This window comes from Chanos chanos, chromosome 14 (assembly GCF_902362185.1).
Source record: "Chanos chanos chromosome 14, fChaCha1.1, whole genome shotgun sequence".
Lineage (NCBI taxonomy): Eukaryota > Metazoa > Chordata > Actinopteri > Gonorynchiformes > Chanidae > Chanos > Chanos chanos.
The window spans coordinates 5,729,298-5,743,957 of NC_044508.1; the positions used below are offsets into that span (position 1 = coordinate 5,729,298).

A 14,660-nucleotide genomic window follows, 5' to 3' on the forward strand; every position below is an offset into this window, starting at 1 on the left:
GCATATTGAAGCTGGTTTCCAGATGCTAACGTCTAATGAAAACAACAATCTGGTGGGGTTTTTTTTCCCCTCCCCCCCAACAAAAAGACACCATGAGCATTTCAAACGGTCCTCCTCCACACCCCTCCTCTCCTCTCCTTCTCTCTGAGAAACAATTACGATGACTCAGCGTTACAAACGTTTGCCCTGAAAACGAGAGCGCTGTGAATCAGACACGTCTCTTATTGAACGCCACGCTCGAAGAAAAAAAAAAAAAACGGCCGTAACTGTTATGAAATACATGAGCTGGTTCAAAATGTTTTCCTCTGATGATGTTGTATCTCGTCCGGAGAAAGGGTCCGTGTATGATTATTTTGTGAGCTTAAAAAAAAAAACGTTTCGTGTTTTTGAGCAGAAGATCTGTGTGGCAGCGTTAGGGAAATTAAGATGCAGCAATCATAAGTATGTCTAAATTCTGAGGCGCCTTATTTTTCATACCCCGGAACATTCCGGTATATTGCAAGGAATTTGCTTGTTGCAGATGTTGGTTGCAGATGAATTCCTGCTGTCTGAAATATTTCATGCGGTTGGCATATACTCACTCATTTTCTCCCACACTCATCTCTTATCCCCTCCCACTCTCTTTCTCTTTCTCTCTCTTTCTTTCCATCTCTTCAGTATTCCATCACTTTATTCATGCAGGTATTCACAAGGAGGGGGAAAAAAAACACCTACTGCATTTTAGTAGTAAAAATTCTGCATCTTCTCACCCTTTGGTCAGACCAGAGTGAACATGTATTGGATCCTGCCCCAATCCACTCCTTCCCATGTGTCCTTGTGTCCTTTTCAACTCAAGTTTCCAAAATTCTAACAAAACTGCACACGTTGAGGCGATACCCAAATAATTACAACACGAATGCCTTATAGAGCTTGTATCATAGTTTCAGTAATCCAGTTAATTTTCCAGGTTAAAAATGTAAGTCTGAGAGAGCAATGTGACAAAGATAAGAAGAACTCAAATGTGTTTGAACAGGCTTGATTATTCGAATAAGGCAAATACATATTTGTGAACAGATCTGTTTCTTGTATATATATGTGACAATAGCCTAAGAGAATTTCCCAAATGACTGCGAATTCACATTGTAGCTCAAATATTGCATTAGGCATTATGACAAGTTCAACATCCAGTCAAAAAAATAAGTAGGTTTTTTTTTTATGTGTTCTTAATTTGTTCCCATAAATGCTAAGACTCTGACTTTCCGAGCACTTTCAAGCCAATGGAATGTTCTCTTTCTCCGGAAGCAGTCAAAGTTTTGGCTCTCAGCACGGTGGATATGTTCTGGATATTTCTACACTCCCAAAAGGATCTCTTCAAAAACTTCCTTTTTTCTAATTATAGTAACTGGTTTTAACCATACACAGGTTTAACCATACAACAACTGGTCTCCAGATCCTCTGTGGTCCCTTTGTCTGGGTCCCTCAGCTCTTAACAGAAATTTCTTGTCGCCCCCTGCAGGAGAAAGAGAAGAAGTACATGCTACCTGTGGACAACCTGAAGCTCAGGGACATTGAGAAGAGCTTCATGTCTAGCAAGCACATTTTTGCCCTCTTTAATACTGAGCAGAGGTCAGTGCAGTCTGATACACTGTGTTTAGATGTGTTATTCACTGTGTTATTATGTGGTATTAACTGTGTTATCATGTATATGCCAACACAAACAGAAACACATACACGCGCTTCGTTTTTTCATAGCTACACATTGACTTCCATTTTACTGTAACCAAAGATTAAAATGACCTGTAAGACTAACTGAGCTGTACCTAGCCATTCACTGACACTCTTTGTGTTCCAGTCAGCAGGGTCAGCAAATATAACCACTGGGTCTCCATTTGTCACAATACACCATGCTTCTCTTGTACACACACACACAACACACACACACACACACACACACACACAGAGTCTTGACTGTGTTGTCTGTGGTCCTTAGGAATGTGTATAAGGATTACAGGCAGCTGGAGTTGGCCTGTGAGACTCAGGAGGAAGTGGACAGCTGGAAAGCCTCTTTCCTGCGAGCGGGCGTTTACCCAGAACGCACCATGGTAACAGCCTTAACGCTTTTACTAGTTCCCACCTAATCTCATTCCCTTTAAACAGATACGAAATCCACCTGCCCCCTTGCACTCCTACTAAGCTATCTATATATCCATCCCTCTAATCCGTCCCCTTCTAAACTTGGTCAATTAAAAGAATATAGACGATTCTCTTTTTTTTGCTTTAATGAAGGGTGGACAGATATATAGATGGTTAAAATATTACTCTGAAATGAAATCCAACGTGTCCTAATTCTGAGAGCCAGGGAAGACTAAAATTTAGTCTTCTGCTAAATTTCTGTCTCTAATTCCTCTTTCTGCCTATCTGTGTTTGCTCTCAAAGGACAAGGAGAAGGTATGTGTTAATCTGCCCACTTTCCTCACTTTAACGTTAAGCTTGCTCTGCACATGCAGGATATGAGGCTCAATGCCATGTTTGAAAATTGCACTGTGACAAAATGTCAGTTTCATTTGTTGTTTTTTCCTTTTTTTATTTACAAAAAAAAAAGGAAAAAAGGAGTCTATACAGTGTGCGGATGTTTAAATCTGTTTTTATTTTCACTGTTCTTGTGTGTTTTTTTTTTACATTCATTTCTGTTTGGGTATATATATATATATATATATATATATATATATATATGTATATATATATATATATATATATATATATTAATAATTGTGTTTTTGTTGTTGTCGTTGTTTGTGTCTTCGACAGCAAAACGATGCCAGTGAGGAGAATGGTTCGGACGGATTCATGCATTCCATGGATCCACAGCTGGAGAGGCAGGTGGAGACAATCCGGAACCTGGTGGACTCCTACATGGGCATTGTTAACAAGACCGTGCGTGACCTCATGCCCAAGACCATCATGCATCTCATGATCAACAACGTAAGCCAGCCAATCGGTGCCCTGCTGTCCTGTGATGTCACCGTGAAGTCTTCTGTTTCTTTTGTTCCAGTCCCTTTTTTTTTTTTTTAAATTTAAAGCCTTTTTACGACAAATTTGTGTAGGATGTAAGATTTTTAATTCCTCTGGGAAATGGTGTCCAGCTTAATCCTTTTCTGTTTTACTAATCCAGCGTGATTTGGAGAAAAAGGGCAAGTTGCAACACACACACACACACACACACACACACACACACAGAGTGAAAAAGCTTTAAATAGGCTATACTACTTTTTATGTAACAGGGATTTTCAGTCAGTCCCACTGCACATTCAGGAGCAAGGCAACCAATAATGGTCTTTACAAGACTGTATGCAGTAAGCATTGAATAACATTATTCTTATCGTACTCTCTCTGTTCAGACTAAGGAGTTCATCCATGCAGAGTTGCTGGCCCACCTGTATTCATGCGGCGACCAGAACACGCTGATGGAGGAGTCGGCCGAGCAGGCCCAGCACAGGGATGAGATGCTGCGCATGTACCACGCCCTCCGCGAGGCTCTCAGCATCATCGGTGACATCAGCACGACCACCGTTTCCACGGCGCTGCCACCACCCGTCGACGACTCTTGGCTTCAGGTGCAGGGAGGCCCCTCCGGGCGCAGGTATGGATGCATTCGTTTGACTGAAACAGTTCTAATTTATCGTATTAATTCTTATAGGGCTGGTTTCCCAAAAATGACATAGGGCTGGTTGGTTTCACCAAATGACACAGGGCTGGGCTCTCCAAAATTGTAATACAGTCCATAGCCGTAAAGTGTTGTTACTTTTAATTAATGGTAAACAAGTTAAAAACAAGCCCATGTTCTTTTAAAATGAGTTTATTATGAGGATTTGAGTGGAGCATTTGCAGATCTTCCTTCAAAGACCTGCCAGTCAGAGCCCTCTGCTGCCCAGAGCTGTGACCCACCACACTATTGACATGTTTGCCTTTTCCGCGAATCTCCCGTCAAATTCTAGGTGGAATTTCTCCACTCAGTGGTTTATTTTAAACCTTCCGCATTTTTGCACAGGTCCCCGATGTCCAGTCCCACACCTCAGCGTCGTGCTCCTCCCGGCCCTCCTCGTCCCGGAGGCCGCAGCGCAGCTCCTGGGCCCCCTGCCGCCGGAGCTCCTCCGGTACCCTCAAGACCAGGGGCATCCCCAGACCCTCACGGGGGACCCCCTCCCCAGGTCCCTTCCCGACCCAACCGTGCTCCCCCCGGTGTGCCCAGGTAAGTCCAACCGGAAAACCAGTTTAACTGTTCTGGAAAACCTACGTTTCAGCAGGCACTTTGGATGTTTTAATTTGTGGTGTTACAAAAAAAATAACTACTTCCTGCGACAGATTTAGATGAGAGAACTTATGACCGCAGGAATAAATCACCTGGGAATGAGGTTTTGATGATGAGTTTTTTGATGCGTTTGGATGGATATTAATATACTGTTTCCCGGTGCCGTGCTCCTGGCAACCCACAGCGCTGCACATCTTAGATCTCTCCTTGCTCTAATCCATCTGATTCAGATCATCAGCCAATCATCAAACCCTCAACTCACTGAGTAAGATGTGTTAGAGCAGGAAAAGATGTGAAAATGTACAGAGCTGTAAGCCTCGAAGGGAACAAGCCTGCGAAACATTATATTAAAGAGCTATAGTGTAGCACCTACAGCGTGTCTTGTTTTTAAGGTAGAATACTTTTATAGTCACCGTCTTCTTAAATTCAGGAAACCCTTTACAGCAGTCGCATGCTGCAGAATGGCACCACAGTGAATTCGTTCCCACAAATATCATCACAATCAGTTTCTTCCTTTAAGTCCAGTACGGAATTACTAACTGTGTTATCGGTGTGAGTATGGGGGACTGTCTCTGTATTGTAAATGAAACTGCTTACAAGATAACTCACTGAAGCTTTTTAAAGTATTTTTCCATATACAGTCTGAAGTATGTTTGTCTACGAATATATATGAAATCATAATATAGTTTTACAGGGCATCTTTGAGGTGTAGTTTGCTGTGTTTTTGACAACCGAACGAAGGGTTTTCGAAGCTGCCGGTGCCGATTATGTGAAGAGAGCAATGATCTAGAAAACACCCACCGTCTCACTCGCCCCCCCCCCCCCCCCCCCCCCCGGTCCTAGTGCTAGTGCTGTTCCGTGACTCTTCTTTTCTCTCTCTGGAAAGAAAGACAGCACTACTGGCACTCTCTTCTTTTTTTCTTTACCTTTCTCACCTTTCTCACTTATCTGTTATCTGGCACTTGTTATGAATTAAATGTCCTCCAACTCATTCTTATTTACTCAGTGAATCACAGACTGTGAGGAAAAGTGTGTATTACACTGATCACCCCTTCCGTTCCTTCAGTACATGTCGGCTGGTTTTTAGATTGAAGCCATTTGAGTCGTTGCTTTCTGCTATTCTGCCATTTATGTCATCAGTGTGGGTTTTTGTTTTCATCATTGGTGGTGGAGTCATTCACAGACTTTTTCATGTTTATCATATGTATCACAGTGTCATCCATGTGATTAGATCATTCTCTCACAGTGTCTTTTACCAAAAAAAAAAAAAAAGTACTTGAGTGTTCAAAATGGAATGATATGAAAAAAAAAAGAAAGAGAGGTGGAGGGGGGGGGGGGGAGACAAATATGATAGCAGTTTTACCTCCTCTCAAAAGTGTAGAGTTAATCGAGTTTAATCTTTTTCACAACCTCTCTCAATTCCCTCCCGTTGACCCCGCCTACAGTCCCACTAAACCCCTCCCACAATGATTCCAATTGCTCTTTCAGAATTTCTATCAGTGACCAATGAGGAGTTGCGCGTAAATGGTATGTCTGATGCATAATATTGTGCTCGTTGTTTTGTCATATTCATCTCTGCATGGTTGTCATCTCTAATCTTTTTAGCCTCTCCCTTCCCCTTAGAACTTCCTTTTATTGCTTACCTGCCCTTAGTGGCAAACTTACACTGTTACACTGTAGTTTGACATATGAAGCTAGCTAGCTAGCTAGCACGCTAGATAGATAGATGGATAAATAGATAGATAGATAGATAGATAGATAGATAGATAGATAGATAGATAGATAGATAGATAGATAGATAGAGAGCAAAGTTTTGTGCAGTCTTTGAAAAATTCTTAAGCAGTATACTGTATATCTGTCCTGTGTCTAAAGATGATCAGTTTTCTACTGGCATATTCCTATATGTCATGAAGTACGATGTCGAGTGATGATTTTCATGCCTTTTTTACAAGGTTTCTCAAACATCAAACATTTATACGAGAGCCAGTAATCACATGAGGATTACTCTCCATTGTTACTGTAGAAAACCTTGGGAAGACAAGAACTGTGTTTCATCATAGATACTCATCATAGACCATCTTAGACTGTACCTTTAGACTGTGCCTTTAGACTGTGCATTGGGGACATTTAGGCCGTACCTTAGACCCACTGTCGACTTTATTTTTTTTTTTTTCCTTCCTTAACATTGTGTCTCTGTGGAATGTGTTTGTATGCAACTAGTTTGTGCAGTGCATATTAATGTGTTCAACTTTTTGAACATACCAAAACCTATTTACTTTTTTTTTTCATCGTATAAAATGAAGTTGCATCACTATGTCTTTAATTCAATATTTAACGTATTTAATCAGTATTTAATGTATGGGATTGAGTGTTCTAATTACAACATTTAATTCAGTTAAGATGATTTTAAGTCAGTGAAACCATTAATGATAATGAATGAAGCTGAATTAATCCCTGATACTGACATGTTAATTTTTTTTTTGTATCGTAGTGTGTAAATGTTCTTTTTTTCATATGATCTTAAAAAAGAGAACCGAATCACCACTTCTTTCAAGACATGTCATGTTTGATATGGAAAGAACTGTCTTTGAACAGATTTAGTTATCCATGTATTCATTCCCTCCATTATAAATGTGTTTCCATTTAAATGTGTGTATCCATAAGCATGTATGTTGTCATTCACATGTTTGTTTTGTGTTGTCCTTTCCTGTGTGTGTGTGTGTGTGTATGTGTGTGTGCGGGTGCATCTGTGTGTGTGCGTTTGTATGTGCCTGTGTTATTCGTTGTCATCATCAAGTCGGAGACCCCAGCCTACACCAGCTCGGCCGAGTCGACCCCCTGAATCTGCATTAATAGACCAGTAATGCTGAGCTACTGTGTACACGGGATACAAGTCTACAGCTCCACTGCATCATCTGTTACATGCACATGCACACACGCACACACACACAGACACACACACGCGCGAGCGCGCACACAGAGACACACACACACACACACACACACACGAACAAACACATGTACGCACACACATACACACGCACACACACACACACACACACACACACACACATATAAATACACACACGCACATACACACACAAACTTGCACATTCTCATGTTGCCACAAACTGCACACTTTTTAGCACGGACATCTACTTGAAGGCACACTTGTCATTTGCACAATCATAAAAAACAGGGGATCTCAATAATATTTAGTAATCTGATAGTAGTAATGCAGTAAAAAGAAAAAAAAAATTGATAATTATTTTTGTGTCAAATATGGTCCGGGGCGCGTCTGTAGGTGCATAGCACTCAATTACCAGCATAACTGTCGACACAAAAATGAAGAACACTAACTATTAAAAAAGAAAGGAAAAGAAAGAAAGAAAAAGAATGATAATAAATGTACAGGTTTGAATGGACTGCTCAGTCTCTTTGTGAACACATAGACATGTATGTACCTGTATGTTAGACAACCTGTAACTGCCCCTACCCTTCAGCACACGCCTGCATGCCGCTTTGATCCAGCTGATGGTTTCCCTGCTAGCCCCTCTGCTAAGCGCTAACCTCTTACACTGCCACGCCCACCTGGGTTAAGTTCCCTCATCAGTTTTCATACTCATCAGTCGCTTTTGGCCCACTAGACCATTTTTCTTTATGGATTTTTATGGATGTTTATCGGGATATGCATGCGCCTGTTTGGGGTTGTGATGCTAATGGGGCGGTTAGCCCGTATTTGATGGTCCCCTTGGTGGTTCATATCCAAGCTCGTGGCTTGGTTTCTGTGTCTTTCACCCAGTGCTTGTTTTTTTTACCTATGGCTTGTTTAATTTAGTGGAAACTTTCTAAAAGCGGAAAAATTCACAGAGAGTAAAGTTTCCTTACCCTAAGGACTCTGAAAATGGACATTACACGAACATTCATTGAAAAGGTTCCAGTGGGAATATATTTTAATGTCAGCTTTCTTACATCAGTTTTTTTTCTTGCTTTTTTTTTTGTAATCAAGTTGTCATCTTTTTTTTGATTGGTTTTGTGTCAGCTGGTTAACTTTTCAGCATATTTTCTATGTTGTTCTATGTATGTCTTTGTCTATTTTTTTTTTTAAATGTATGTGTATTATCTATTTTTGTGAGGAAAAACGACATCCCTGCACCAAAACAACAAAGCTTTTCATAGTGCAGAATGTTGAGTTGTTGTTGTTGTTCAGTTATTTGTTGTGTTGTATATTTACTCCTTTGTCATTTATAGAAATGAATTTTGAAAATCGCGTCTAAACATCTTGTTATCGGGTTTGTTTATTTTTTTTTTTCTACCCCTCGAGTTTTGAAAAAACAAAAATTGTTTTTATTGCGAATTAATTGTTTTCATTTTCGCTCGCTTTCTGTTCCCGTCGTCTTTTATCCGTCTCTCTCTCTCTCTCTCTCTCTCTCTCTCTCAGTCGCCCAAGCAAAGGCAGCCCCTCTCACAGCGAGAGTCCACATCCCTCGTTCGACTCTTAAAACGCCCTTGTCCTCACCTTCCTCAATTCTGTCTTTTCCTCCTTTTCCCCCTACTCTCTCTCTCTCTCTCTCTCTCTCTCTCTCTCTGTTCTGCCCTTCCTCCGATGAAGAGATTGATGAAAGCAAGGATGACGAAGGTGAGAAAAAAAAAGTCCACGATTGCAGCAGAACTGGTTCTTAGCGCTGCCAACCTGCATCGACACCCAGGCATACGTGGACGGGATTGAGATTATAACCTTGGAGGAAGCAGCAGCAGCAGCAGCAGCAGCAGAGAATTGCTACCAGAGACTATGGGACTTTTAGGGCCCAATCCCAATTCGCTCCATATCCTCTTGTCCCCATGACGCTACTAGAGCTCAAGCGACATGATACGTTGAAGTAATCTGGCAGACTTTGTATTAACCCGACCCACAGAGGTTAGCTATGGAGTTTCTACCACATTACTGATACTTATGGAGTCTTTTTTTGTTTTGGACTTTCTAGATAGATTTAGTGAGGAGAAGAACTGGTTAAGGATTGGTTTTGGGATTGGACCTCTGTCATTTTATTCTCCCTGTCCAAACGCTGTTCACTTCCACACAGTCTTGGGGACAGTGAGCTAAGTGTGCCCTTGTATTACTGTGTGTCGGTCACTTGAGTGCAGTGTTAATCGTACTGAAGTTGCTGTGCGTAGTGTTAATGTGTGTTCCACATGAAAAATTAAGTATTAAATAGAACTTTGTCACTTATGGGGGTTCAGTAATTATCCAACATAAATATTGCACGTGTCTGTTCACGAATAGGGGCTTACAGGGAAACACACGAAATGCAAACAGTTTGCAAACACTCCTCATCTGTTGAGTTGTCTTATCTAATGGTGCTTACTGTCAGTCAGATTGTTTCATTGAAATGATATACTGTGTTTACTGATTCTTCACTATACCACCCTGACACCCCAAAGTCGAGTAATACTGGAACATTTTTGTAATTCAAAATACAGACGAAACCGAACTGAAATAAGGTGTAAATAAAATAAAGAATATGTGTTGTGAAATTTGTCGAATAAGTGTGGAAATGTTTCAAGAGATCGTTGAGAATAAAATATCATGATGGAAATATGATTAGGTAATAGACATGTATGTGTTTCATTTGTTTGAATTTTAATGTTGATATATTACTGCGGCAATTACTGATTGTGGACATTGATCAAAGGGACAAGTCGGAGTTAAAATATGTCCGTTTTAATAATAAGAAGAAGAAACTTCAAAAGTTCTATTTTTTTTTTTTAGTTCTTGAAAGCTGCAAGTCACTGAAACTCTGTGATTGGCTGCAACTTTATTCAGAAATAAATGACTTTATTTAAATGAAATCAAAGTGATCTAATTAAACACCAGTTCAACCAACTCTTAAAGTATATATTATTGATTATCATGAAACATACAATTAATGAATCATTAATGTTTTATGTGTATGTGTGGTGCATCTATGGAACTTGTGCTTCCTTTGCTTAGAGTTATATATATATATATATATATATATATATATATATATATATATATATATATATATATATATATACATATATATATATATATATATGAGTGATTGTACAAAAATTAATATATGACATGTATGTGTATATACATATAAGACAATGTCTGGGTTGCCAAGCTCTCTAAATGACTAGAGTGAATGTGTCTATGTGTCTCTCTTTCTCTCTCTCTCTTTCTGCTGTATGGTATTGTTATTGGTCAAAGACATCAAATATAAACTGGCCAATGATTTGTGATGTAATTAAAGGGTCTATGTGAATACAGTAATGTGTGTGCCTGTCTTTTTTTTTTTGCGATGTGGTCTCTTCTACAATCTAACACAAACAAACGTGAGAAAAATTAAAGCTGAAAAAGGCTTTCTCAGTGCCTGCAGTGTACAAATCTACATTCACACATTTAGAGCGAGAGGTGGAATCGGTAATGAAACTTGGTTAAAACAGAGTTCAGTCAACTGATGCATCTCCAGAGAATTAAACTGCTCGGAAAAAGGAGAAACAGGAAGTCTGTTCAGTGCAGCTAACTGTCCAGTCCCATCACAGAGAGAAAAGCGATGGCCTCTCGCTCTCGTCGCCTCTCCGCAATTTATTTTAAACCTGAACATACCAGTATGACAAGTACATTCAGAATAATACTATAAAGTATGTCGTTCAGTCTGGTTTAGGCTGAGGTACTCCACAGTGTGAATTTTTTGCTGTTGTGCGGGGTTAAGTCGGTCCTGCCCAGGAATGTTTTCTTTTCTCCCCTCATTACACTGTTTTTCCCTTTTTCACTCTCTGGTTCCAATAAAGGAACGGACGAATCTGATAACTCTCTCTGCCAAGTTTGCTGGAGAAACATGTGGAGGAAATGGCACTGTCTTTGTGAATTATGGATGTAACTCAGCAGTGATTCTCACCTCTTTCCCCACAACAGTCAGTGCATTAAGGACATAATATGCTAATCGTTGTGTGGCACCCCATGCTGGGAGGTTTTTTCCATACGTTAAGTGGGTCAACAACACTGCTGTTTGTTTTTTACGTGTTGAGGGCTGATGCGACGGACAATGTAATGACAATGTTTAGGGTGGAGGGGAGGAGATAATACAGTTGGCTGTCCAGAAAAGGAGGCCTCTCAGCGGTCTTAAGTGAAAAATATTGTTTCCATGCACATGTTTTCATCCTTTTTGTCATCACTTTTTTTTCTTCTTCTTTTTCTTCTTCTTCCCCTTTTTCTCTTTTTCTTTCTTTCTTTCTTTCTTTCTTTCTTTCTTTCTTTCTATCTCTCTTTCTTTCTTTATTTCTTTTCCTCTCCACATGAAAATGTTTAGAACTTTCCATCAGATTTTTGTTGTGTTTGTTGTCTGTTTTGTTTCAAATACCTGCAGAGACCATGACCTCTGCCTTAAGTAAACAGAACATTCAGTTCTTCCTCAAGGAAAAACGAGTATCATTATTTCAAGCCCCTTTCACCCTAAATTTGAGTCAAAATTCCATATCTTGCTATCCTGGGGGGGGAGGGGGGTTCAAACCTCTTGTAATCCTCTCAGGGCATTCCTATTTGATTGTTGATGGAGCAGGGGTGCCCGAGCTGTCTTGTAAAACACAAACCCATGTAGGGATCATTTTGTATAACAATGGGAGTGATCCCTCATGATTCTGTGTTGTTGGAGAAGGGACCACCCTCCTCTTTTATGTCATTGTCTCCTGAGTGCTGTGTTCCAGTGTCCCCAGAACCTCAGCGGCTGTACTGGGCTTGTACTTGGGCAAATTAACTGTTTCATCAGACTGTTTTCTGAACTTGTGGTAAGCGTTGTTTTTTTTTGTTTGTTTGTTTGTTTTTATCTTTTAACATCTGGGTTGTTAGTAACTGCTGGTGGAATTTGCTTGTGCACCTATGTTCTGAATTTCAGTTGAAACTGGCTGAAAAGTTTTAGTTTGGATGTTTTCGAATGATGTACATCTGTACATTCTGCCCACTTTATTTACCTTATGAGGTCATTGCTTCTCAGAGAAAGTGACTGGATTTCAGCTTGAACTAAAAAGTATGCTTCTCCCGTGGAAACATGTCTGTTAATAGTGAGGGGGCAAAAAAAGAGGAGACCCCCCAGCTACAGTATATTTACAACCAGACCTGAAACGCAGACATGTAGCTGAAAGGGAGATAATGAAGAAGAAGAGGAAGAAGGGGAGGGGGGGGAAAAAAGGAAAAATCTGGAATTCTCCCAACCTGGCAACGGACTTAGCAACAACAACTTAAATTACAATCTGGACAGTCAAATAAAGCCAAAGCGAAGGCATTGTGTGGAAAGCACATTTGCTTCATTTGCTTTCGTGGTGATGTTCCAACTGCATCCACCCTTCAGTTCAATCCAAAATATCATTCAAAACGAGGTTCAGTGAAGGAAAATGAACAGTTCTCCCTGAAGATACAATTTGACAAATGTTAACCACATAGAATCAGAATAAAAAAAATGAGACAAGACTGCCACATTCTATCAGTCATTTACGGTTTTCAAACTATGATTATACTGTCATGTAGCAATGAGATTCCGCACGAAAAAAAAAATCAAATGTCTTGATGTTTACAGCTCTTACTTGACGTCTCCCACATGTATGAGAGATAAAGAGCACTAGGTAAAGGGGGAAAAAATAGATATGATTGCGACGGAACTCCAAAAGCAACCGGGATAAAGAACAACACTAACAGGAAACAATTAGTGATAATGATGGATTTAGGGGGACTCGGAGGAGTTTACTTATGCGTGAGTGTATGTGTGTGTTTTAAAATAGAGCGCACGGATTGGTCGACTGCTTCTTTACAGTTTTCAACTTGAGACTACATACTTCCTCCCAAAACGCGGAGGATGGGGGAAGTTTGGAGTTTGAATATTGAAGGCGGCGACCTGTGAACTTCTTGGAGTATGGGAATGGAAAGGTAGGACAGAGGGATTATCAGATTGTGGAATTTGGCCGGAGACAAAGTGGAAGACATGGAAAACGCCAAACAACAAGCGCAGTTTTACTTGGACAACAGAAGAAGGTAAGTGAGAGGATTGTAAATATTTAGGGGAGTCTTGGAAACGCCTCCTTTTAAACCAGACAAATGACGCTGTTTTTCAGTGAAACTTTCTTCTTAACGTTGTTAAAAAGACCAACATTGCGTACACTGTTCTGCAATAAGGGGCGAGCAAAAATCCTCTGTATTATAGGGCCCAGAATTTCCATATTTTACATAAACTCAGTTGAAAGTTGTTCAGCATATTTTATGACTGACTGGCGAACATCATTGAAATGTCTTGGAACCATTGTTTCCCTATACGATAGCTTCACTAGTTAATGCGAATCACACAATCATAAGACAATGAGACATAAGGTACTAAAGACATCATGATGTCGTTTCCAGAGATCAGGGAAGAATAGTTTAGACGTAGTAATCCTCCACGCCTATCTAGCTGCAGCCACTTGGTTCAAGTTCGATTACTGAAGCGTTCATTCCACAAGGCTGCGATAAAGATGTAAAGATATAGGCCTATTCCTACTGTTTAGCAAATTGCGGTAACTCTCGAACATTAAATCATTACAAAATTCCCTGTAATCTCTATTTGTACTTTTTTCTAATTTGTAGAATTAGAAACTTTTTTTTTTTTACTTTGTTTTGTCATGAAATTGTTTTACAATATTATTTTCCACTGAATATTAATCAATCTAAATAAATTGCCACATATTAACAAGAAAATGATTTTTTTTTTCTCCAAATGGAAAACTGCATCTGAATTGTAAGAAATGTGACTCTGACCTTTTAATGCTACGGGGTCCTTGTCCTCGTGAGGCCACCAGCTGTGCTGTCACTAGATATCTCCCTCAACAGCACGATGGTTCCTTAATTAAACTAAGATCAAAAATAGCCTTCCGTTCTGTGTTTACACATCGTGCAGATTGATTTTTTATGATGATTAACCACAGTAATAATGCACCCCACCCTTAAATCATAAATCTCTGTTCGCGGCAGTGTACGGTTTTAAACAGCATCTAAAAGGCAAAATCTTAATATTGTAGAAGTTTAATTATATTCCTCGTTTTATGCGCTTTAACAATTTGACTCCCAGACTGATTGACCGTTTACTCGATCCCATGCTGTGCTAATTTGGCATGTATTCTCCTAGACTAGATTCTTAACCGTTGTGAATAATACGATGAGAATACATAATATTCTCGTTATTCCCTCTACATTTAGGGATTCACTCTGGCTCCAAGAAGAACCTCTACAGAAAGCCCTAGCAGCAAAAAGACGATGCCAAGAAAGAAAGGACTATTCCAAACACGCTGGGAGAAAACCTAGCACACAGCACACCAAAGACCA

The 14,660-nt window shown here is 39.9% G+C and overlaps 1 protein-coding gene across 2 annotated transcripts in view; it reads left to right on the plus strand.

The window, feature by feature from the left end:
- dnm1b (dynamin 1b) overlaps positions 1–8,790 on the plus strand; it is a 26,126-nt gene extending 17,336 nt beyond the window's left edge. Inside the window, exons 16-22 of one of the 2 annotated variants that reach the window (XM_030791206.1) lie at positions 1,496–1,605; positions 1,970–2,081; positions 2,416–2,427; positions 2,788–2,961; positions 3,378–3,619; positions 4,028–4,228; positions 8,730–8,790. In XM_030791206.1, the coding sequence (XP_030647066.1) occupies positions 1,496–1,605; positions 1,970–2,081; positions 2,416–2,427; positions 2,788–2,961; positions 3,378–3,619; positions 4,028–4,228; positions 8,730–8,790 (912 nt within the window). Of the gene's footprint in view, positions 1–1,495; positions 1,606–1,969; positions 2,082–2,415; positions 2,428–2,787; positions 2,962–3,377; positions 3,620–4,027; positions 4,229–5,776; positions 5,799–8,729 lie in introns of those variants that run through there. The other variant, XM_030791207.1, reaches the window with a different exon arrangement.
- The last annotated feature ends 5,870 nt before the right edge of the window (positions 8,791–14,660 follow it).